This window comes from Primulina eburnea, chromosome 13 (assembly GCF_022965805.1).
Source record: "Primulina eburnea isolate SZY01 chromosome 13, ASM2296580v1, whole genome shotgun sequence".
NCBI lineage: Eukaryota > Viridiplantae > Streptophyta > Magnoliopsida > Lamiales > Gesneriaceae > Primulina > Primulina eburnea.
The window spans coordinates 858,084-883,045 of record NC_133113.1 but is presented as its reverse complement, the minus strand read 5'-3'; the positions used below and the strand labels follow the sequence as shown (position 1 = coordinate 883,045).

General features: G+C 38.7%; 3 protein-coding genes across 7 annotated transcripts; all 3 read left to right on the top strand.

Moving 5' to 3' along the window:
- The first annotated feature begins 411 nt into the window (after positions 1 to 411).
- On the top strand, positions 412 to 9,214 carry LOC140809755 (B3 domain-containing protein At5g42700-like). Its single transcript, XM_073167475.1, has 6 exons — positions 412 to 585; positions 2,862 to 2,893; positions 2,993 to 3,155; positions 3,250 to 3,456; positions 8,583 to 8,652; positions 9,043 to 9,214. Exons 1-6 carry the CDS (start codon positions 481 to 483, stop codon positions 9,054 to 9,056), a joined length of 591 nt encoding a protein of 196 aa, XP_073023576.1. The 5' UTR covers positions 412 to 480; the 3' UTR covers positions 9,057 to 9,214.
- A 2,633-nt stretch (positions 9,215 to 11,847) lies between these two features.
- On the top strand, positions 11,848 to 16,087 carry LOC140810759 (uncharacterized). Of its 2 annotated transcripts, none has more exons than XM_073168642.1 (9): positions 11,848 to 12,124; positions 12,256 to 12,351; positions 13,226 to 13,257; positions 13,338 to 13,500; positions 13,589 to 13,795; positions 13,954 to 14,044; positions 14,143 to 14,328; positions 14,419 to 14,486; positions 15,789 to 16,087. In XM_073168642.1, exons 2-9 carry the CDS (start codon positions 12,265 to 12,267, stop codon positions 15,816 to 15,818), a joined length of 864 nt encoding a protein of 287 aa, XP_073024743.1. In that variant the 5' UTR covers positions 11,848 to 12,124; positions 12,256 to 12,264; the 3' UTR covers positions 15,819 to 16,087. The 2 variants fall into 2 exon arrangements, with proteins under 2 accessions (XP_073024743.1, XP_073024742.1); XM_073168641.1 differs by having other exon boundaries at positions 11,848 to 12,160.
- A 5,840-nt stretch (positions 16,088 to 21,927) lies between these two features.
- On the top strand, positions 21,928 to 24,893 carry LOC140809015 (B3 domain-containing protein At3g19184-like). Of its 4 annotated transcripts, none has more exons than XM_073166467.1 (7): positions 21,928 to 22,173; positions 22,255 to 22,356; positions 23,237 to 23,268; positions 23,370 to 23,535; positions 24,162 to 24,368; positions 24,531 to 24,592; positions 24,675 to 24,893. In XM_073166467.1, exons 1-6 carry the CDS (start codon positions 22,045 to 22,047, stop codon positions 24,576 to 24,578), a joined length of 684 nt encoding a protein of 227 aa, XP_073022568.1. In that variant the 5' UTR covers positions 21,928 to 22,044; the 3' UTR covers positions 24,579 to 24,592; positions 24,675 to 24,893. The 4 variants fall into 4 exon arrangements, with proteins under 4 accessions (XP_073022568.1, XP_073022569.1, XP_073022567.1 ...); XM_073166468.1 differs by having other exon boundaries at positions 24,531 to 24,595; XM_073166466.1 differs by having other exon boundaries at positions 24,531 to 24,608; positions 24,675 to 24,890.
- The last annotated feature ends 69 nt before the right edge of the window (positions 24,894 to 24,962 follow it).

The window sequence follows — 24,962 nt, the reverse complement described above, 5'->3', positions numbered from 1 at the left end:
CCGGATTCGGGTTGAGAGTTTTTTTGTTGGCTCTATTTCGGGTTGGGTTCGAGTTGACCAATTTTTGAATAATACTATTGTTCAACCCAATTCAACCTGCCCGAATTGACACCCCCAACAAATTGCACAATGATCTTTTATTAAATTTTATAATTATGATATTAATTTTTTAAATATAAATTAATTAAAAAAACCAAGTGATGTGACATTATTTATTTTTACGTGATTCATTTTTTTTTTAAAAAAAACTTATGTGATTCGTTAAAGCAATTCTTTCGAGTCACCGGCGGCCTATTGAATCAAACAGCCAATCTTCCTTGGCGGGCAATTTCTGTTGATCGGATCCATCTCTTCTCTCCATCAATTTTGATCGCATCTATCTCGTGCGCGTAAACATAATATTAAATATTAATTTATGGATTTATTTTTTATTTTTTTTATTTTAGCTTCATTGATGTATTGGCCTGGAAACCTGTGGGTATGATTTTTTTTGGTCTTGCTTTGATAGGGATTTTTTTTTTGGCTAATATAAAGGAGAAACCATTTAGGATGATGGAAATTACGGGAACGCATATTCGTGATCGAGTAAGATTTTTCTCTGCCTGTATTTTTCAGTTGTTTGAGTTGTAATAATTTGAAATGAATAAGCGAACCTTGTTGGATCGAATCGAAGTTTTATAATAATAATTAGATCTGTTAGACCGTTAAGTTAAGTTCTCGAGAGTTTTATATATGGACTTAAATATTCCTGGCTTGACTAGCCAAAGTCTCGATTTTTACACGGTAGTAGAAGCCACCGTTATATGTTAGATTATCTTATTGGCCACCTTATAATGTCTTGTAAATCTCTTGCTCTAGTTGTTTATTCTTTAGTGTATTAGATGTCTCGTATAAGTTGAATTAAGTCCTTGAGAGTTTTTTATACGAGCTTGAACAAATTTTACCTTTAAGCTAACTTTTGAGATGGAGTTAGGCCAAAGGCTCAATGTTAACAAGATCAAAAAAGAATCTATAAGAATTAGGCTTGAAAGTCTAGATCAAGGTTGCCAAGATTTATTGTTTAAATATATTTTTGTTCTAGTAGCCTCCTCTGTTGATTGTGATATATATGGGATCTGTGTGATGATCTTGACAACGAGGGAGGGGTGTTTGGAGTGGGGGATGAAAGGACGATTGATCGTATCGAAAATTTTAAGATTTCAAGTAGAATTTTCGAAAACCTTGATTTTCACCCCATCAAATTTTATAAAATGGCCACTTTGATTCGTTTGGTCCCCTTTTAAAGTTCGCAGGTTTGTCTTACTAATACTATCTGAGATGAAAGAGTATGCACTTCTTGAAACTCACAAGAATCGAAGGGATAATGTTGTATTGATGAATGATGTGTATGTATAATATACAAGAATATGCAAGTCCATTGAATAATTTAAAGAGGGGGGAATCACCCCGTTCATTCCACTCTTGCTCCACCTTCCGCCAGTGCGGATAAGTGTCCCTTGATAAAAAAAATCTTTAAGGCATAGTTTGGTACATATGATAGGATAAGCATGTTATATATAATATAAAGATAAGTTAAGGATAAATAAGATGTAGGATATTGTATTTAATATTTGGTATGATTTTAATAAAAGTGATTAAATTTATATATTAGATTATAATGACAAAATTAACATTATCATAATAAATTTTATAATTTCAAAGTTGTTGCTTGAGTTCATATTTTTTATTTGTTCATACGCCGATAGTGCTTGCATAATTTATTTTTTTTTACCTAATTTTATATATTATATAATATGATAATTGAGCCCTTGATTTTGTGAGTGAAGTCAAATATCAATTGTTAATGTTAATCGGGTGATACTAATAATTTTATTAAGATTTATAAAAATTATTTATATAATCATCTCGAATTCATTTATATAATTATCATATTATATAATATATAAAAATAAATAAAATATTTATTTGATTTTAATTTCTACCTACTAGCATAGGTTTATAAAAATCATTTATAAACTGAAGGTAATTAAGTCATTTGTAGTGTATTTTATCCTTAAATAACAATTATCACACCTAATAGAAAGGATAATTTATCCTTCTAAAAAATTATTTATCAAGGACCCATGAAATTATCATGAGCTTTTTAAAAATATACCAAATATGGGATAAGGAGGATTATTTATCAATCTCTCCCTTATCCCATGTACCAAACTATGCCAAAATGTTTTGACTGTCATATAGACTTTATCACTCCCTTTTCAAAAATAACCCAGGTAGAAGCTCAGATCTTAGGTTTACAAAGTCTCTAGGTTCTCCACCTTGATAGCTTGTTTTTTAGATAAGTTTTTTGCAACGTAACATCTTGCCTCAAGACTATGGACTTGATCGATGGCTTCTTTCTTGATAAAGACAAATCTGACTCTGCGTAATTCGAACTTCATGTGTGTTCATGACATTCTCTAGGGAAATCTGTAGTTATGATTTATATGAAATGGTTGCAATCTTGTGTAAACAAATGGAAAGTCATAAGAATACATGATTTCATTTTTTCCTACATAATGTCATAATTATCACATTTTCAAGTTAACGCAGTAGCGGTTATAAACGAATCGAGCCGACTCGAAAAATATATGACTCAAGCATTTCGAGTTGACCTCGAATTTGAGCTCCAGATTGAGCAAAAACATTTTACTATTTGAGTTTCTCCTGAAATTACAGCTCAGATAAAATATTTGTCTTTATTTGGTTTGTTTACATCCTTAATCTATGGAATGCTATAAATATGGTAGTGTTTATCTAAACTGATTACTTTTAAGTGATGGCTACTCACATAAGTTACTCGCATGTTTTGTGCCAAATAGGATGTTCGTGATATGCCTTGTGAACAGAGAAGGTAAGAACTCACTTTGTATTCTCATTGTTCATTATTATGCAAATATCTGATAATTTTTTTATCTGATAAAAAACTTCTTGTTTTTTATTACTTCCAAAGGGGTAAAGATAAAAGAGTGGTCAGAGATGATACTCATAGTCAAGTTGAAATTATATCATCTGCTATGGAGCGTGCATTAGAAGTCCAATCAAATCTCGATTCACATTTCCCTAGCTTCATAAAGCCAATGATTCGATCAAATGTCACAGGAGGCTTCTGGCTGGTAGGTCGAAAAGTACTCCAAATTCAAATTGGCAGTGCTATTGAGGCTTTATTTTACAAATATATTTTGTGCTTAACTTCTTTGTTCAATACAGTCTCTGCCAAAGTTGTTCTGCGAGTGGCATTTGCCAAGCCATGATTCAAGTATTACATTAGTCAATGAGAATGTTAAAGAATACTACACGAAATATCTGCCTTATAGGAGGGGGTTTAGTGCTGGATGGAAGGGGTTCTCAATTGCTCATAACTTGGAAGAGGGAGACATACTGGTTTTTCATCTGGTGGGAGCCTGCAGAATGAAGGTAAATGCTCTAAATTTTATGAGTTTTTTTTATTATTGAAATCAAACATTGTTTAAGGATTCTCTACATGTGTGGGAAATCAGAAACAAGAGGAAAAGTTCTCTGTATTTCCTTACCTTTAATTGATATAATACACGGTATTATATAGGAGATTACAAGGAGACAAAAAAAGGAAACTAACTCATTCCTAAATCTGGAAACTACCTAACTAATTCCCTCAATCACAGGGATTACAAATTAATTCTCCCAACCTATTTACAGATCTAATTACAGCTAGGTTACACCTCGACACTCCCCCTCAAGCTGAGGAATAGATGTCTTCCATTCCCAGCTTGGATACAAGATCATGGAAACTCGAACTGTTCAGCCTCTTTGTTAGAACATCGGCTAATTGTCTCTCTGATGGAACATAGGACATACACACTAACCCTTCCTCCAGTTTTTCTTTGATGAAATGTCTATCAATTTCAATATGCTTTGTCCTATCATGTTGTATAGGATTATGAGCCATATTAATAGCTGACTTGTTGTCACAGTAGAGCTTCATAGGACCCTCCCATTGGACTCTCAAATCATCCAAAATGATTCTCAGCCAAAGTAATTCGCATAATCCTTGAGCAATAGCCCTGAATTCTGATTCCGCAGATGACCTTGCCACTACATTCTGCTTCTTGCTCCTCCATGTCACTAGGTTACCTCCAAGAAAAGTACAATATCCTGTAGTTGATCTTCTATCCACTAGGGAGCCAGCGTAGTCAGCGTCGGTGTAGGCTTCCAGAGTAAGAGTGCCATTCCTTTTGAACAAGATTCCTTTCCCCGGATTGCCTTTCAAGTAATGCAGTACCCTGTAGGCGGCCTGAAGATGAGGTTCTCTTGGATCATGCATGAATTGACTGATCATACTTACAGAATATGTTATGTCTGGTCGAGTGTGAGTAAGGTATATGAGTCTGCCAACCAACCTTTGGTACATTCTTTTATCCACAGCTGGTTCTTCTTTAGCTTCTCCCAACTTATAGTTTGGATCTATTGGAGTAGAGATCGGTTTACACCCAGTCTTCCCTGTTTCTGCCAATAAATCAGTTACGTACTTTTGCTGAGATATGTAGATTCCCTGTGTTGAATGTGCCACCTCAATACCGAGGAAGTACTTCAATTTCCCTAGTTCCTTTGTTTCAAATTCTTTTACTAGTCTTAACTTCAATTCATGCTTCTCTTTCTCATCATTTCCAGTCACTATGATGTCATCCACATAGACTAAAAGGGCAGTCACTCCCCCTCTAGCCGAATGCTTAATGAATAAGGTGTGGTCACCTTGGCTTTGTTTATAGCCAGATTCCTTCATGACTTTTGCAAATCTGCCAAACCATGCTCTAGGAGATTGTTTTAACCCATAAAGGGCCTTTTTCAGTTTGCACACATTGTTACCTGTGTCCCCTTCAAATCCCGGTGGGATGTTCATGTAGATTTCCTCATTTAGGTCACCATGGAGGAATGCATTCTTAACATCATATTGTAGCATTTGCCAATTGAAGTGAGCAGCCAATGCTAATAGGATTCTCACAGTGTTCATTTTTGCAACTGGAGCAAAGGTTTCCTGATAATCCACCCCATAAGTCTGAGTGTACCCTTTGGCTACTAACCTTGCTTTATTATCTTTCAAGGGATCCATCAGCCTTGTACTTCAATGTAAAAATCCACTTGCAATCAACAATGTTTTTTCCTTTCGGTTTATCAACGATCTCCCATGTTTTATTCTTTTCTAATGCACTCATTTCCTCTCTCATAGCATCCCTCCATTCTCTTTTTGACAATGCTTCAGCCATATTGTTAGGGATGGCAATGGTGTTCAAACTCACAATGAATCCTTTTTGGGTTGGTGATAGGCGCTTGAGAGAGACATAGTGAGATAGTGGATAGAGTGGATGTTTAGTACATTCTCTGGTTCCTTTTCTAACAGCAATGGGAAGATCCAGAACGGTTGTTGAATTAGTGGTTTGTTCAACAGGTTGTGTGTGTAAAGTTGGGTCTAATCTTACCGTAATTTCATTTCCAGAATTTGGATTGGATTCTTGGACTTGTGTCAGTTCAGGAACGGTCTTTCTCCTTGAATACACCTGTGGAAATCTTGGGAAATTGTGAGTAGGAGATGATACGGGTGACTCAGATGTGACTGGTTCAGAGGACTCGGGTTCAACAACACGGGTTGGCACATGAGGAAGGTCAAGGGTTTGAAGTGGTTCAAAGGACTCACAAGTACTGTCTTCCATCATTGAAATCTCCCCCTGAAGAGAGGACTTGGAAAAAAAGGGTTTATTTTCTGTGAAAGTGACATCTGCAGAGATGTAAAATTTTCTATTAGAGGGGTTGTAACACTTGTACCCCTTTTGAGTGGATGAGTAACCGAGGAAAACACATTTGATGGCTCTGGGGTCTAGTTTCCCTCTATGTTGTTTGTGGACATGAACAAATGCAGTACACCCGAATACCCTAGGTGTGATGCCATTTGAGGTTCTGAAGTGAGGGTAGAAGCTATTAAGGACCTCTATGGGGCTTTTGTTTTCTAACACACGGGAGGGAAGTCTATTTATCATATATGTGGCAGTAAGAACTGCTTCTCCCCAATAGGATTTAGAAACATTCCCTTGAAACAGTAAGGCTCGGGTGATGTTGAGTAAATGGCCATTCTTTCTTTCAGCTACCCCATTTTGTTGAGGTGTGTCCACACAGGATGAATCATGGATAATTCCCTGTGATTGGAAGTAAGGGGATAGAGTCTGATTGAAATAGTCTCTAGCATTGTCTGTCCTAAAGCTTTTTATTTTGACCCCAAATTGAGTTTGAACCATTGAATGGAAATTAGGTATAACAGTGCTAACATCAGATTTTTGTTTAAGAAGAAAGAGCCATGTAACTCGGGTACAATCATCAATTAAGGATAGAAACCACCGAGCCCCGGAAACATTAGGTATAGTGGAAGGACCCCATATGTCACTATGAATCAAATGAAAAGGATGAGAACTTCTTTTATTGCTAATAGGAAAAGATACACGGGTATGTTTTGCCAATTCACAAATGTCACACTGAAACTCAGAAATATCTAATCCTTGGAATAAATGAGGAAACATTATTTTTAGAACCCTAAACGAGGGATGACCAAGACGTAGGTGATATAGCCAAATGACATCTTTGTTTGAGGAACTAAGGAAAGATGAAGACAAATTGCTCCTGATTTTCTGAGATGGTTCAAGGTGGTAAAGACCGTTCCTTTCCTTAGCAAGTCCAATCCTCCTCCCCGAGTCCTGGTCCTGAAAAACACAATAAGAAGGGCAAAAAACAGCATAGCATTTGAGATCATAAGTCAATTTTTGAATAGACACAAGGCTTGTTGACAGTTTGGGTACATGGAGAACGTTTTTAAGGATAAGGCTAGGTGTGATATGTATATCTCCAATCCCTGCAACAGTAGCTAAAGAGCCATTGGCCACAACAATTTTTCTAGTACTTGGACATGGGGTATAGGAATGGAAGAGTTGAGACGTGGGGGTCATATGGTCTGTAGCACCGGAGTCTATGATCCAAGAGTTGGGATAGAATTTGTCTAAGACATTCATGCAAGCAGGTTTACCTGAAAGAGCCATTGAACATGCTCCAGAAGGCTTCTCAAGAGATCCCATTAAGCTTCTCAGCTTCTCAATTTCTTCGCTGCTGAACCCCCCTATTGCTGAAGTTTCCTCAATATTGGGCTGCTCTGCCATATGTGCCTGAGGCCTTTGTTGCCCCCCACGGTTGCCCCATTCTCGGTTGCCCCATTCTCGGTTGCCCCATTCTCGGCTCGGAGGTTTGCCACTCAGCTTCCAACACGTCTCCCTTGTATGCCTCGGTTTCTTGCAAAAAGTACACCAAAGATTGTCTTTGTTCCCTTGGTTATCTCTACCCGAGTGTTTAGGCAGATCATTCTTCGACTGCTCCTGATTTGTTTTCGCTGCTAAGGCTGACCCATCCATAGTATGGGTTTCTAGCATGACATTCCTCCGACTTTCTTCTGCTCGGATTAATGAGATTGTCTCTTCAAGAGACGGTGTATCCTCCTTGCCGAGGATTTGGATTCTAACTTGGTCAAATTCGGAATTCAATCCTGCCAAAAAATCATAGATCCTATCCTTCTCAATGAATTTCTTTAAAGTGGCCGCATCATCAGGGCATTTCATCTCAATTACCCGATAGTGATCCAATTCCTGCCAAAGATTTTGCAACAAAGTTGCATACTCCGTGACAGATCTGTCTCCTTGCTTGGTGGCTGAGGTTTTTTCCTTAATTTCATACACAAGGGCAGCATCACGGGCCTTCGAGTATGTGCGGTTGATATAGTCCCAAATTTCCTTTGCGGTAGTCAAGAACATGCAAGTGTCACTGATCGTTGCCTCCATGGAATCCCATAGCCAGGACATGATCATGGAATCCTCCTTATCCCATGCGGCAAAGGTTGGATCCCTTTCTTCTGGTCTGGTTCCAAGTAGGTGATTAAGACTCCCTTTGCCCTTTAGGTATGTGCGGGCAATTTGGGACCATTTGAGATAGTTCTTCCCATTGAATCTGTTGGATGCCCGAATATTCTGCAACTCTCCAATTTTCTGAACAGAATTGGATTCTTCGGACATTGACATGGTGAAGAAGAGATTCACAGCAATGAAGGCTGGAACACGAAGAAAAAAGGAAGTCCAGAAAGAAAAAAACTGGAATATGAAAAGGAAACACACAGCAATGAAGGCTGCTTGAAGAATATGAAACCCCAGAAAAATTCCTAGGGCTCTGATACCATGTGGGAAATCAGAAACAAGAGGAAAAGTTCTCTGTATTTCCTTACCTTTAATTGATATAATACACGGTATTATATAGGAGATTACAAGGAGACAAAAAAGGAAACTAACTCATTCCTAAATCTGGAAACTACCTAACTAATTCCCTCAATCACAGGGATTACAAATTAATTCTCCCAACCTATTTACAGATCTAATTACAGCTAGGTTACACCTCGACAACATGTTTGAAGTCGATTATTTCTTTCTACAGCAATTTCAGTTTACTTTCTTATAGGTGTATATAGTGAGAGCAAACCATTTCAGTGCAGCGGATGCCGCTCTCAGCCTTCTGCATTTACAAGCTCATGCAGGATGAATACAATACGGTTATCAGGTTCTTTTTTCACTTTATAATGCAAAGGCCTGCCCAACAGCAATTAGTGGGAGGACTTGAAAACTATTTTATTAAATTTTAAAATATTCACTTACAATTTTGAAAAATTAAATAATCTAATAAATTTCAGCATGACATAGAAATGTTATTAGAAAATATCTCCTCGGGAAGTTCTCTTCCCAAATAGAATATAATGGAGTATAAAACTTTTAAATATGTCGCCTCCCATTATTTCAAACTTTTGATCGAAGTAATTTTAACTTCATTCATTTTAGCTGTTTCACTCAACAAAATTATAGATCTAAGTCTACAATCATATAATCAACTAGTAGTGATTCTCTCCACAAATTCATCAGCCCTTTAAACTTCCATTTTCATTTTAAAATGCAGACAACATGAAGTAGGAGTATATAGAATTTTGACTGATAAGAGAAAAGATTAAGTCCTGTTCGTTGGAGATGTAATGTAACCATATGAATCTGGCGTGCAAGCTTTTCAAGAAATGCTATTGATGAATCAAGCTCAGATTGTCAACGAATATCTTACCCTTGATTTGGAAGGTACTGAATTAACATATCAGTAAGCAATATTTTGTTCTATCACCTGTATTTTCTTCTTATCTACATCCTTTTTCGAACTCTAAAAGGTTATGAGGGTTCAAGCATGTTGGTTGAATATCTGCGTACTCTCAGCTGCACAAATTTTATCGGACCTTCTTGTGAATACCTAAGGATTGAAGCTACTAGGGAACAAAGAGTTGGACTAAATGACAAGATAAGAGAACGAAAGGATTCATGTTTAAAGGATATATCTTGTATGAAAACTCTGGAGACTTAGTAAATAACACTTGAATTGAAAAAGGAGAAGCTTGGTTATGAGTTCAAAGAACTTGCTGGTGCTATGAGTGAGGTCTGTATACAATGTGGCAGTTATTTCATACTCTCTCACTGTGCCATAGAGCATATCCTCTCTTGATGACTGAGGTATAACATGACAGATTGTCTGTTTTACGTTGCAACCTTTTACTGGTTCGTCCTATGAGCATTTATAGAACAACTTACATGTGAAAGCTTCATCCCGTGATTCCCTTGATCTCGTTCTTCGAGTTTTTGCATATACTACGCTTTGTGAGATCATTTTAGTTTGGATTTGTTAATTGGGAAATGCCTGAATTGTGTGGTTAAGGTATTTATCCACCTTTGGGATATAATATTGTGTGCATCATTCTATCGGTTCCTGTGAACTAAGAGCAACTTGCTCAAGCGATGCACCATGTAATTCTTGAAAGAGTAGGTCTCTTGTGAGACGGTCTCACGAATTTTTATCTATGAGACGGGTCAATCCTACAGATATTCACAATAAAAAATAATACACTTAGCATAAAAAGTAATAATTTTTCATGGATGACCCAAATAAGAGATCCGTCTCACAAAATACGACCCGTGAGACCGTCTCATACAAGTATTTTTGCCTTCTTGAAATGGAGAAGTTTTTTGAGCATAAGGAAAAAACAAAGAAAATATTTTATCAGGTGTGAGCAACATTTGTGTCTTTAACCAATGGTTGAAATCAGGTAAACACATTTTATCTAAGGCCGTAGGGCTAATATATATTATCTAGAGTCCTGTAAAATGTTGTAACACAATCTCAATATTGACATTACAAGATCATTAAAAAATATGATTTATTATTCTAGTCATCCAAAATCAATTATAATTTCCAACCGTGGAAATATAACTCATGTGCTCGATGCAACGAGTTATCCACATTTAGCCGGTGTTAGCGCTGCAATAGTCTAGTTTTTTTTAGATATTTTGAAGCGTAGGGACGACGAACAAAAATAAGATATCATTTGATGCGAAAGATAAAGATTCCATATGTATATATGTTTGTCATTTTTGTGCTTATGTAGCAGTTATAGTTTGGAATATTCATTGTGCAGGTCTGACCGAAGGAATTAATTGAAAAAAAAAAAAGAAGAAGAAAGGTGAACCAATTCAGATACCAAGTCGACGGAATCCCGGAAAAGCGTAGAAGGATTTGGATATTAAAAAAACAAAATAAAAAAAAGGCAAGAAAGAAGGAGGCATGGACTCCGGGCAAGCATCTTCTAGGTGCAATTTCTGGAAATGCTACAAAATTGTCAGGAAAATAATTTTTCGAATGCGGCTAAAAAGAAATAAGATGACTAGATCATTTTGAATTACAATCATTATTCATTTTGATGTAATATTTACTATTTATTCAAACGGCAGGTTGTTCCAAAATCTTTCGCTCCTTCTCTCTACATTTTTTCAATTTTTCTTCTAATTTCTTTTTTTTTTAAATACAAAAATCGACATAAAAATTTAGGTTTTTAATTTGCATATTTTGATATACAAGCTTCTCAACTTTCAAAATACTGCTGGTTTTCTGTGCTATAACGGTGTAAGCTTCCTCTATATAGCGTGAATTTTCACAGTTATTAGATATCCCATATAAGAAATAGTTGAACATTGTCTTATTCCTAGTCTTGTATGTTTATATGACCATCTCGATTTTATAAGTATATATCACGTAGGAGCTTGAGTTCTCCAAATATCCAGAAACAAACTTTCGTACTTTTCACTTTCTGTTTACCATTATGTTTAGATAGCCAAACCATTATCCGATTTGCTCTAATATGTCAGCTTGACTTCTTTCCGCACATATTTGTTAGTCAATTAACATTGACAATCGAGAATATATAATTCGGTTGCCAACCCGACTAAATTGAATTTAAAGAAGAAATTTGCGTCTATTATTTATTCAACCTCCTTTTCTAAATACTATATCATTTAAAAATATCATGAAAGAAAAAAACCATAATTATAACTTGAGAAAACAAAGCTGAGCAAAAGTCATCTTACTTCCTTGAAAATTAACTATGAAACTTGAGAAAACAAAGCTGAGCAAAAGTCATCTTAATTTCTTGAAAATTAACTCTGAAATAACTTCATAGACATAATTTAATTTTTCAAATATCTTCAATTCACATTTGAATTTTTTTAAAACAAAAAAGAAATCTTTACAAAAAAATATCAATAAAAATTACAAAAAATTAATACTTTTTAATCATTTATTACAGTAAATGTATTTCGAGATTCATGATATATATATATTTAAAATTGTTAATTTGACAAAACTATAACGAACATTATGAGTCCGTCCAGCGTGTAGCACTGACTGTCCTCGGACTTGAGGACAGTTTGGGCTAGTGATGATGAAGTTTCCGCTGTCTGTCCCATGTTTTTGCTGGCTGCTCCTGTCTTTCGCTTTTCTCTCGCCACAAATATATAATTGTATAAATGTTCGTGTGCAGTGCCCCCAAGTTCAAATACTTACTGGACTTTTTATAGTGAAACGCGGGAAAAAGGACACCAAACTCATGGGAACCTAGAAACTCAGAGAAAAACTGGATAGGATCGAGACACAACACTTCGTAGCTTCCGAGGTTCGTGCAAGAGACCCCACTGATTCTACTTCTAAGGTTTCTCTTTACAGTTTTTTGGTTGATTTGTTCCTTTTTGTTGTTTTTGCCTGTATTTGCTTTTTGATGTTTGCTGGCTGCTGTTTTCTTGGCAGGAATAGAAAATGAAGAAGAGAAATGTTCTGCAATTGGAAAGTAGGGAAAAGGGTCTTGCAAAAAAGGCTAAAAGTCTTAAATCCAAGGATTTAAAAGTGAGAATTTAGCACCTTTTTGGTTTTGGTTTTGGTTTTGGTTTTGGTTTTATGCCCTACTTCATATTTTGTTCTGTGCATTTTTTTGGCAGATGTGGGAAAAATTTGCTGGTGTGCTGTTGTTTCACCTGATTTCTTTGTGTTTGTGTTATGGGTTCTTTCAATTTTCTAGGATCTGACCATTGGTTGTCTTGCAATTTTCTTGGTTGTGGGATTACTAAACATGCAACTGTTCCAGAATTCTGACTGTTTGAATTGGTAACTTTTGATCGAAAACACAAACCTGTGCCCTAGTTCATCCGTTTGTAGATGTTTGTTTATGAATTTGTGCACGATTTGATATATTTTGTAAATGGATTTGCACACGATCTGCGCACGATTTCACAGAGTTTGTAGATGAATTGCACACGATTTGCGCACGATTTGATATAGTTTGTAGATGAATCTTTGCACGTTTTGTGCATGATTTCACAGAGTTTGTGAATTGGGCACAATTTTCGCATGATTTGGTATAGTTTGTAGATGAATTTCCGCACAATTTGATATCTATATATCTTGTAGATGAATTACACGCATCACATTCGTTTGGATTTGATATATGTTGCATTTATTGTCATCGGATTGGATGTCACTAGCTGTTCCAGGTATTCAATTAGATATACTCTGTAATGCTCATGATATGTTACTCAAATTGATGGACTCTGACTTTCACTCAGTTTTTTGCATTATCCTTGTATAATATGTTTCCCTTATGAGATAGTGATAATTAGTTCTATGGAATTCATCCACTTCTCTGATGTACAAACGAACATGATTAAGCGATCTGATGGTAATTCACTCTACTAATTAATTTTTTTTATCAATTGTTGAACAGGCACGCTCAGATGATTCAAAGAAATCAGGAAGGTAACAATTCTTATTAACAGAGTTTTACAATCTTCAGGTCTGAAGGTGAAAGATTTTCATAATTCTGTAATGTATGACAGAATTGTACAAAAGAGGACCCGGTACACAGACATGTACGAAGATGTTGAAGCTAAGTTTTCTGTGATGGAGCGAGCAGACAGAGTACTGTCACAGTTAGAAAACGAACATCCGTACTTTCTGAAGTGTATGCTCCCATCAAATGTTTCTCATGGGTTTTGGCTGGTAAGCTTTCAGGAATTTGTCCTGTTTGTACGACAAATATGAGAAAGCTAGACGAAGGAGCACTTTGTGCTAATGTTTCTTATGGCAGCATCTTCCGAAAAATTTCTGCAGCCTTCATTTACCCAATCATGATTGCCCTATTGTGTTGGTGGATGAATGGGGAAATGAGTACTACACATCTTATCTTCTTGGGAGGCATGGTCTGAGTGCCGGTTGGAGGGGGTTTTCCATATCACACAGATTACTAAAAGGCGACATATTAATTTTCCATTTGATCGAACCGTGCAAATTAAAGGTAATTTGCATCACCTTGTTCAGCGTTTTAAAAGCTGAAGATGGAAATTTTGAATGCCACTCCCATGATTTGTTGTATATTGGCATTCTTCACATATAAAATCATCGTCGTGCTTAAGTTGGACGTTAACTTGGTAGTTAAGTTGACACTTGTGTTAGGTGCACATACTGAGAGTCAATGGACCAGATGTCATAAGTGCAGCTCTGTGTCTTATGAATTGGAATACTTCTGATAGGGAACTGGATCCTGGTTATGTTTCTTATCCTTTCGCGTCTCATCACATACTATTCTTGAAGACATTTTACGAGCATGCAATCGACTTATATTTATCAGCACTGTATGTTCAGCTGAAGATCTTGTGAAGAAAGAAACTAAGACGCGTAAAAAACTAAAATATGTGGAGCCATTTCTTAACAATTCTTCCACACCATCGAAGCGTTTAAAGGTGCAAAATGAACCAAACCTTGCTATTGAGCCTGCAGCTGATCATTGTGGAAGTAACAACAAAAAATTTAGTCCAAAAGCTCTCGAAGGTTTGTATGGAAACATTTACGTAGCTTCATATATATGATTATAGAAGCCTGAACATCGTCTTTAATTTGGTAATTATTTGTTTTTGGTAGGTTCTGAAATCTGTGATCAGCTTCAGCATGATGATCTATGCTATTCCAAGGCTTCATTTTTTAAAAATCACTACAAGAAAAACGACTTTCCGCAGCACGTCATCAACAGCGTGTATTAAAAGCACGCTGCGAATACTACTTTTCACGGCGTGCACCCACCTGTGCGCCGTTAATAGTGTTGCACTTGATACTATTAACGGCGTGCATTAAACGAACGCTGCGGATAGTACTATCGGCGGCGTGCATATAAAGCCCGCTGCGGATAGTAACTTGATACTATTAACAGCGTGCATTAAAAGCACGCTGCGGTTATTACTATGGACGGCGTGCATTAAACGCACGCTGCGGATAGTGATATTTGCAGCATGCCTTTTTGTGTGCTGTTAATAAATTATATAAACGACAGCACACAATAAACGCACGCCGTTAATAATATTATTAACGACGTGCAAGTTTATGTATGCTGTTAAAAATAAATCGTATTCAGACATTAACGGTGTACATTAATCGCACGACGTTAATAGTAATATTTACGGCGTGCATATTATTAGCACGCTGCCAAAAATGAGTTCGAATTTCGATTTAAGGCCACATTTAGCGACGGTTATCTAAAACCGTCGCCGATGCTGCGGAAAAATTGCACGTTTAGCGACGGTTATCGTAAACCGTCGCCGATGCAGTGGAAAATGAATTGCTTCCACATTTAGCGACGGCTAACTACAACCGTCGCCGATGTCAATCGGCGACGGTTAATAGATAACCGTCGCTAATAGACACACATCGGCGACAATTTACATACAAACCGTCGCAACAAAGCGCAAATTATCTATTTAAACCCGATCTCCGTTCCATTGTCTTCGACATCACTTAACACTTAAAATTTTTCTCTTGTTATATGATTTTAATTTCGACTTAGATATTTGTTTTTATTTCAATTTTTGGTTAATTTTTTAATTGAATTTTTTATTAAAATATAATAAATTATAAAAGTAATTTTTTTTAAATTTACGCAAAATTTAGCGACGGCTTTTGGAACCGTCGCGAACGTTTTAACCGTCACATTATTTGAAGACCGTCGCTATAGTAGCGACGGTGTTTAATTTCGGAACCGTCGCTGATTTGCGACGGGTTTAGCGAAAACCGTCGCTAGAATTTTGTTTTTTTATGACTATTAATGGCTTACACATGCACGTTGCGGAAAGTTGTATGAACAGCGTACATATGCACGCCGTTGATAATAGTATCAACAGCGTGCAATGCACGCCGCGGATAATCCTGAACTTTTAACGGCTTGGAACTTTGCAGCGTGCAATGCGCGCTGCGGAAAGCTTATATGCGCGCTGCGGAAAGCCGTTTTTGTTGTAGTGAATGGTCCTCGCAAGGACATCGCTTGTACGTAGAACCTCGAGAGGACGATGATACTGAGACTCATGTTCTACCATTTCTTTGCCTGGCATTGTTTGGCTTGGGGCAAAAGATCGTGAAACTATCATCGATGGCTGGAGATTTTTTGACTTGATCTCAACTGGAGAGGGAGGAGCTTCAAAGTGCAATTTTGCTGTTTTTGAGACTGTAAAATGGTATGTGTATCACCTGAAAGAATTATTAGGAATACAAACAGCTGAGTAGAAAGGTATGAATATACTGATTTACATCCGAAAGGTTAAAACAACAAACTTTGGAACATGAATTTATTAAGTAGCATGTTTAAATTTCTTTTTAGAATAAAAATTGAAGCGATTTTGTGTTAAAGATTAAAAAAAATAATTTATTTTTCAAAATTGAAATTAAATCTAAAGCTATAAAATCAATAATAACTAATAAGTATTGCTTCTAGTTATATGCAATAATTTCTAATTTACTTGAGAGCTTGTGTTTCTTAAAAAAATATAGGGACATCTTATATTCTTATTGTAAAAATAACTCTCTTAAAAAATATTTACTTTAAATAAGTAATCAAAAAATAAATAAATAAATAAATCAAGAGCTAAGGTCATCTCTAAATGATAACAAATTCTGCACCAAATAACACAAATTATGCTCGAAAACACGTTTCGCATCAAAATAGCACAATTTCTGCTCTAAGATAGCACAAATTCTGCACCAAAATAACACATTTTTGCTCGGAAACATATTTTGCATCAAAATGGCACAACTTATGGTTTTGTTCATGTTACATGGAGAGTATTTTTCCTCCTATTGCAATGCTTTTAGATCGTACGAGTCCCTCTTATTTTTATGGAAGTTACATATATATTGATTGATACCCATGGATGAGCCCATCACCCCTGGCCCATCCCTGGCCCAAATGAAAGACAGGCCCATCAAGGGCCCAGATATTCTCTTATAAATACCAGGTTTGATTGTTAATTCAGGATTGAATTCTATATATTGCTCTCAGCAGCACCCTTAGCTGCTCCCCCCATATATCCTCAGTCACTGACTTGAGCGTCGGAGGGGCTACGCCAGGACACTCTCCTGGCCCCCTCTTAACTGTTTTTTTCTTGATTTCAGGCTCAGGGTCATCTTAAAGCCCACGTCTGAACTAGTGACGCTCGTTGGGATCGGACCCTAGATTTCCCGTGAGTATCACTTGGCGCCGTCTGTGGGAAGTTTGAGTTAAGACGTAGATATGGTAGGTAAGAGAGGGAGTGGAAGAGCTACCTCAGCATCATCACGTCCTCGGAGAGGACCTGAACCATCTCGTGCTGAGACAATACAGGAACAGCCGCATCTTGAGACGAGACAGGAACAACCTTGTCAAGAGACAAGAACCGAGCAGCCCCTTCACGAGACAAGGGTCGAGCAACCCCGTCCCAATGAGAATGTGGGGAACTTGACCCTAGAACAGTTGGGTCAATTTATCACCCGGATAGTGGATGAGGCCATGAAGAGGAATCAAGAGTCTATGTTTGCAGAAGATCAGACCGCTCGCCAGGAGCGAGAGGAGAATGTGGAGGGAAGTCAGAGTAGGGTGGAGGAGACGCGACCCCGCCCAAGTGAGGAGAATCCGGAGATGGAAGAGATGTGGAGGGAAATACGGACGCTGAGGCAGCAATTGGGAAACAGAGATGCAGCCCCCAAGAAAGGAAGTCATTTTTCCCTCGCCATTTTGGAAGAGGGGCTTCCTCCAAATTTCCGACAGTCAAACGTTGGAGAATATGATGGACATACGGACCCAGAAGAACACTTGGGGAGGTTTGAGAACACAGCTCTGTTGCATCAGTATTCAGATGGAGTCAAGTGCAGAGTGTTTCTCGGCACTTTGGTGAGGTCAGCCCAGCAATGGTTTAACTCCTTGCCGCCCAACTCCATACGCTCTTTTGAGGATTTCTCAGCTGCTTTCTTGCACCGATTCGCTAGTAGCAAAAGGCACCAAAAAAACTACTTGAGTTTGTTTGTAATGAAACAGCAAGAGGGTGAAACTTTACGGGAGTTTGTCCAGCGCTTCAACAGCGTAGCGTTGGAAATACCAGCGGTCACTCCTGACATCATGATAAGTGCCTTTACCCAGGGACTTAGAGGAGGGGAGTTTTTCAAGTCGCTGGTCAAGAAGCCTCCGTCGAGCTATGATGATCTGTTGGCTCGAGCTGAGAAATATATAAATCTTGAAGATGCCCAGCGGCATAAGAGAATGGAGCAGCGACCTGGGAGGAGTGGAGTTGAGGGAGCGGAGGGAGGAGGAAGGAATAGGGGCACAGGGGAAAGAGAGGAGATTAAAGCTAGGGACAGAAGACAATTCTCATCACATGTTCCTCTGGATAGGAGTCGTGACGAGGTGACGGAGGTGAAGGAGCCCGAGGAGAGCTGGGAGAAGTCGCGAAGGGCTAAGAGCAGTGCTAGATTGCCTTCGCGGGATAGACGAGAAGGATCCTCATCCAGGAGTCGACAGAGGTCTCGCTCGTCTCCTAGACGTGGTCAAGGCCCTCCATGGATAAATCAGAGGGTCGGGGAGCAGAGAGGGGAAGGTCGAGGTCAAGATGTTCCTTAGGGACCCGTCGAACCGAGGGGGGGAATGAATGAGGATAACCACTCTACGAGAGGAATGATTCATATGATCTCGGGGGGTGCTACTGATGGAAACTCTGGGTAAAGCTCTAAAAGAGGCCTGAGAACGCTTACCACCTTAGAGAATATCTTTACTTCATTTTTGATGTATTTCGTTCCTGAATTTGTCTTACGTTATCAGTTGATATTCAATAAAATCAGGTTCCTCTTTTCAGTTCATGAATGTTGTTGTATTACGAGAGGGAAGGAGAAAAATTTTATTTTCCTACTAAGGCATCGCCTGGTAGAGGAGCAGAGGGCGGGAGAGAAATTTTATTTTCCTACTAAGGCATCGCCTAGTAGAGGAGAAGAGTGAAGGAGAAAAATTTTATTTTCCTGCTAAGGTGTCGCCTAGCAGAGGAGTTTGAGGGTGAGGGTGGAGAATATGTATTTTCCTGCCAAGGCGTCGCCTGGCAGAGGAGTTAGATGATGACGAGGTGGACTCTTTATTTTCCTGCTAAGGTGTCACCTAGCAGAGGAGTTAGAGGGTGGGGGCGGTTGAATTTTTATTTTTTCTGCTAAGGCCCGGCTTAGCAGAGGAGTTAGAGGGTGGATGTGTTGATTTTATTTTCCTGCTAAAGAATCACCTAGCAGAGGAGTTAGATGGAGAAGTTGAATTTTTACTTTCCTGCTAAGGCCCGGTTTAGTAGAGGAGTTAGAGGGTGGATGTGTTGATTTTATTTTCCTGCTAAAGAATCACCTAGCAGAGGAGTTAGATGGAGAAGTTGAATTTTTACTTTCCTGCTAAGGCCCGGCTTAGCAGAGGAGTTAGAGGGTGGAGGTGTTGAATTTCTATTTTCCTGCTAAGGCCCGGCTTAGCAGAGGAGTTAGAGGGTGGAGGTGTTGAATTTCTATTTTCCAGCTAAAGTATCACCTAGCAGAGGAGTTAGCGAGTGGAGGTGTTGAATTTCTATTTTCCTGCTAGGGCCCGGCCTAGCAGAGGAGTTAGAGGATGGAGGTGTTGAATTTTTATTTTCCTGCTAAGGCATCGCCTAGCAGAGGAGTTAGAGGGTGGACGCGTTGAATTTTATTTTCCTGCTAAGGCATCGCCTAGCAGAGGAGTTAGAGGGTGGACGCATTGAATTTTATTTTTCCTGCTAAGGCCCGGCTTAGCAGAGGACTTATGAGATGATGAGGCGATAGTTTGATTTTTCCTGCTAAGACCCGGCTTAGCAGAGGAGTTAGAGGGTGGAGGTGGTGAATTGTTATTTTCCTGCTATGGCGTCGCCTAGCAGAGGAGCAGAGTGGAGGAGGAGAATTAAATTTTCCTGCTAAGGCATCGCCTAGCAGAGGAGCAGAGTTTGGGAGGAAAAATATTTTTTTGGTTAGACTGGGCGAGGACTTGGGCGCTCGGGTGAGGGGCGAGCATCGGCGTGGGCGAGCCTTGAGCAGCGCTTGGGCGAGACTGGAGCAGCGCTTGGGCGAGACTGGGCGAGGTGGGCGCTCGGGTGAGGGGCGAGCATCGACGTGGGCGAGCAGGCGAGGGGCGAGCGTGGCACGGCTGGGCGAGCTGGAGTTGGGCGAGCGTGCGAGGGGGCGTGACGTGCGAATGCCGGGCGAGCGTGTAGTGCGCGCTGGGGGGTGAGGTGTTAGGGCGGGGGGAGCGTTGGGCGAGCGTGCGAAGGGGCGTGACGTGCGAATGCCGGGCGAGCGTGTGATGCGCGCTGGGGGGTGAGGTTCTAGGGCGAGGCGAAGGCAGGGCGAGCTGGCGGACACTCGGGCGAGCATGCGGCTGGTGGGGCGAGGCGCGCTGTAGGCGAGCGCTTGCTGGCAAGCTGGGGAGCGTTGGGCGAGCGTGCGAAGGGTGCGCAGACGCCTGGGCGAGGCTGGAACACGGGGCGAGCAAGGCGGCGAGTGCGTCGAGAGGGCTTGGGCGAGCTTCGCGGTTTGGGCGAGGGTGAGGGGCTGGCAGGCGAGGATGAAGGCTTGGCGTGGGCGAGGGTGACGACGCGGTGACTATGAAGCGATGCTAGGATTACGGATTAGCTTCCAATTTTCGGAGACTCACGAGCGGGTGGAAGAAAATGCACAACTCACACCTTGCAAATGAGGACAACACAATTAATCGAACTTCGAACCTGCGATTCAGTTCGACTTGGGAGGGGGAGACTGGTGATACCCATGGATGAGCCCATCACCCCTGGCTCATCCCTGGCCCAAATGAAAGACATGCCCATCAAGGGCCCATGTATTCTCTTATAAATACCAGGTTTGATTGTTAATTCAGGATTGAATTCTATATATTGCTCTCAGCAGCACCCTTAGCTGCTCCCCCCATATATCCTCAGTCACTGACTTGAGCGTCGGAGGGGCTACGCCAGGACACTCTCCTGGCCCCCTCTTAACGGTCTTTTTCTTGATTTCAGGCTCAGGGTCATCTTAAAGCCCACGTCTGAACTAGTGACGCTCGTTGGGATCGAACCCTAGATTTCCCGTGAGTATCATTGATGATACAAGAACTAACATCTAACCACATCATAATAGGAAAAATATTTCAAGCGTAGCATAAAATAATCATGTAGTTTCTCTACATAATATAAAACTCATCTCCAATCAATTTATTTCAAATTTGGAAAATTTCCAAAACACATAATCCTACTTTTCTCATTGAGTAGGTCTCTTGTGAGATGATCTCACTGATATTTATATGTGAGACGAGTCAACTTTACCGATATTTACAATAAAAGTAATACTCTTAGCATAAAAAATAATGGTTTTTAAAGAATGATCCAAATAAGAGATTCGTTTCACAAAATACGATCCGTGAGACCGTCTCACACAAATTCTTGCCTTTGTCATTTATCTCAAATAGGATTCCACGATAAATATATTTACTAATTTATTAATATATCAATATATTAAAATTAGTAATCAATTTTTTATATATATAAAAAAGAGAGTAAAGATCATCTCCAAACCATTGTTAAAACATCACAATTTCTGGCAAAAATAACAGCTTTTTTGCACCAAAATAAATTTTGCATGAATAAATTTTGCATCAAAATAACACAATTTTTGTACCAAATACAAATTTCATCACCAATCAATCTACTTTAAAAAATTTACCCCTATCAAATTAGCCAAAAAATAAAATCTATTTTTATTGAATAATAAATATCAAAAAAATCTATTTCTGTATCGATGAAAATGATTGATTGATTTATTTATTATTTACAAAAAAATAATGTTTTTTAAATAAAATATAATAATTTTTATGAATCGGTTCGGATTGAAAGTCGATCTCATAAAATTGACTCGTGAGACGATATGGTAAGAGTATTTGTATTATAAATAAATATAGTTATCTAATTTTTAAAATCTTTGAATTTTTAAAAATATTTATTTATCTATATTTTAAAATCTTTATTAGAATTACTCATAATAAAAAAAAATATTGAAGCAAAAATAATGATTATATAAGATTTTTAAAATAAATATAAGCACCTAATCCCAGGTAATTCATTCATTCAAATTTGAAATAAGCGAGAAGGGAATCGATTCCAACGGTCGCTTCATCTTCCTTAGTTCATTCTCGCACAGATTCGGAAAGAAACCCACAAAAGATCCTCCATCTCAAAAATGGTGGCCACGAAGAGAGTGGCGTACGAGGTGAGCAGGCTGCAAAGGCTAGAAGAGAACAAGAAAAGAATGGAAGAACTCAATCTCAACAAGCTGGCTCAAGATCTGCGCATCCAAAAACCTTCTCCTGTATGTACGCATAGCACCACCTTAAAGATCTTTCCATTTTTTTTCTTTGTGGATTTTGATGTCGTTTTCGGGCTTCTACAGATGAAGAAAATGAAGGCTAAGGCGCCGAAACAACCATTGGACCCGTCTTCGGTGAGGCGGTCGAGCCGTGTTGCGGATTTACCGCCTCGGAGCTACAAAGAAGTCAGTAGCCCTCTGCCATTCTCTCTCCTTAACCCAAATTGTGGATGTTGCTTTAGCTTTTTATGTTGGGATGCCCTACTTCTTTGGTGTTCTAGAGGCTCATTTCCTTACTATGAGGATAAGTGCAAGGTGTTTCAGCTACTGAGCTGGAAACACAAAGTTGGACTCGAAACCGAGAACTCGATTTTTTTTTCTGTAACACGATGAGGATAGGATATTCAGCTAGTAGTATAGTAAAGAAAAAATTGAGAGATTGGTGGTATGACCTAGTGGTCACCTTCTTCATCATTCACTGTTGTGTTTCTTTTGGTTTTATGAGCAATTTCTTCATGCATTATCACTAAAACAATGGCGAAAAGCGGAACAATTCATCAAGTAAGTTTTCCTTCCTAGATGGATGGTGGAAGCAAAGCAGCTTGCACGTTAACGAAATATTAAGGATTTAGCAACTAAGGTAACTACCAATGTATGTTTGGCAGGGAATTTGGTTCCCGTTAAGTAAAGAGTCGGGTTCCAGTCTTGTGAACAGGGAGACAGGGGCCGGAAGGGTCTTCTCTGTAGTGAACCCAACCTAGCTCCAATCAGCTTGACTCTGGATTAGTCTGTGTCTAATGTGGCCCCTGGAAACCGGTGATTTCATGTATATTTAGAAGGAAAACTCACACTTTGAATGAGCAAACTACTTTATATGCCAGTCGCCCCTGCTGAGACTGTGTTAGCAAAATCTCTGAAAAGATGATCTTTGTTTTCATTTCTTAGTTTCCAGATTTTTTGGACCATATTCAAAACCCTTTCTAGGAATAAGTCCGTTTATATCACACGAAATTATCTACATAGCCACGCAAGTCTCGTTAACTGATTCATTTCATCGTATTTGTAGGTTCTAATAGAACCTATGGGGAGGGCAAGGAGGTGAGCCTATTGATAAAATTTAACATTTCGAGTTCATCAGATTATCAATTAAAAACTCAATAAGATTTCAGTTTTTTGAATCGTTGGGTGTTGGATTCCAGTTATGGTTACAGGAGAAGGGATTTGTCGAATAGAGTGTATGCCTCGTATGAAGATAGAGAGTATGCCACACAACGAGCAGAGGATCTTCAATCAGGCCTAGATCAAGATATTCCAAGCTTTGTAAAGCCCATGCTTCAATCACATGTCACAGGAGGATTCTGGCTGGTATGTTGGTTTAGATACATCTTTTCATTTTTGATATACTTTCATAAAACATAGTTTGAAATTCGACCCTTCTTAAACTGACAATTATAATGCAAAAAAATCCTAAAATTATGAAGGAACTAAAGCTAAAAAGTTGGCATACTTCCAGTGTTTCACGCATAAGGTGGCCATACATTTTTTCAGGTTTGATGAAATGATTCATAAATCCATCGTTCTCTTGGCGTGGAAAATTTATTATCTAATATTTATGGTCCCCAAACGAGAAAAACTTTCATCGATGATTTTTATTAAACCACAAGTTTTATACGTCTTCATCGCTGCCATAGCAGCCGCCTAATATTGAAGTTTTGTACCTGCCATATAGATAGTGTTGTGAAGATGTACTATCGTACGAGGACGTCGTTGCTTCGTTTTGTGTAAAAATGACAGATCGTGAAGTTTTCCTGGACTCTTCAGGACCAATGAAGAAAATGAATTTTGACAACCATTGCTAGTTTCTCATTTATGATAGAATAGAAGAATAGATACACTATATGTTGAGGGAGATGGAGCAAGATTTCCTGAACCCAAAATGAGAAAGACCTATAATTTGATACTTTATCTACATGTGACGTTAATTTGAGTAGGGTCTTCCAAACCACTTCTGCAAGAAACACCTTCCAAACACAGATGTAATAATGAACTTAGTTGATGAAGACGGGGTAGAATCCCCAACCAAGTATCTTGCTCAAAAGACAGGGCTCAGTGGCGGATGGAGAGGCTTTGCTATTGATCACGAGCTGGTTGATGGTGATGCACTCGTTTTCCAACTAACCGATCGGACAACATTCAAAGTAATTACCCAAAACCCAAAAAATTTCAATGGATTGTTGGTCATTTGCTGAAGATATCTGTTCTTGCATGCGCTTTTTTTTACTAAAACCCCAGAAATTTAAATCTTGGATCGTTGAGTGCTTACTTATTCTGAAATGGTTTATTAAATTTGTGAATTCCAGGTCTACATAATCAGGGTAAATGAACCTGGAGATGGCAGCGATCAATGATTCAGCATCAGGCTGTAGTAAATTTCAAAGGTTTATTTTTTCTGTATCATACATTCTAAAAACCCACAACTCGGTAATCCAATCTTCATTTTGCAGATATCTATCTATCTTAGAGTCCACATATATTAGCACCACCCAGAGACCTCATTTTGACATGGGCAGAAGCTTAGTTTAAAAGAAGTTTGTCTCCCAGGAGCTCCAGAGGGTTATTGTCAGCAAATTAGGACTCGATAACTCAAATGTGTCATCGTATTTTGATATTTAATTTGATGAACATCCATATTGTTGTCATGAATGACATATTTCGGAGACTATTTTCTGAATCGTGTAACTGAATTGAGATTTGTGTGATTTAGGTAAATGGAATTTAAGGCATGTTCTAAG

What these genes read in the sequence shown, in the direction of transcription:
- LOC140809755 (XM_073167475.1), top strand. Translation starts at nt 481, where the DNA reads ATGATTTTTTTTGGTCTTGCTTTGATAGGGATTTTTTTTTTGGCTAAT. An exon ending in GAACGCATATTCGTGATCGA is followed by an intron (nt 586 to 2,861) that starts GTAAGATTTTTC and finishes TGTGCCAAATAG; the next exon opens with GATGTTCGTGATATGCCTTG. An exon ending in ATGCCTTGTGAACAGAGAAG is followed by an intron (nt 2,894 to 2,992) that starts GTAAGAACTCAC and finishes TTACTTCCAAAG; the next exon opens with GGGTAAAGATAAAAGAGTGG.
- LOC140809015 (XM_073166467.1), top strand. Translation starts at nt 22,045, where the DNA reads ATGGTGGCCACGAAGAGAGTGGCGTACGAGGTGAGCAGGCTGCAAAGG. An exon ending in GCATCCAAAAACCTTCTCCT is followed by an intron (nt 22,174 to 22,254) that starts GTATGTACGCAT and finishes GGGCTTCTACAG; the next exon opens with ATGAAGAAAATGAAGGCTAA. An exon ending in CCTATGGGGAGGGCAAGGAG is followed by an intron (nt 23,269 to 23,369) that starts GTGAGCCTATTG and finishes GTTGGATTCCAG; the next exon opens with TTATGGTTACAGGAGAAGGG.
- LOC140810759 (XM_073168642.1), top strand. Translation starts at nt 12,265, where the DNA reads ATGAAGAAGAGAAATGTTCTGCAATTGGAAAGTAGGGAAAAGGGTCTT. An exon ending in TGATAGGGAACTGGATCCTG is followed by an intron (nt 14,045 to 14,142) that starts GTTATGTTTCTT and finishes CTGTATGTTCAG; the next exon opens with CTGAAGATCTTGTGAAGAAA. An exon ending in TAGTCCAAAAGCTCTCGAAG is followed by an intron (nt 14,329 to 14,418) that starts GTTTGTATGGAA and finishes TGTTTTTGGTAG; the next exon opens with GTTCTGAAATCTGTGATCAG.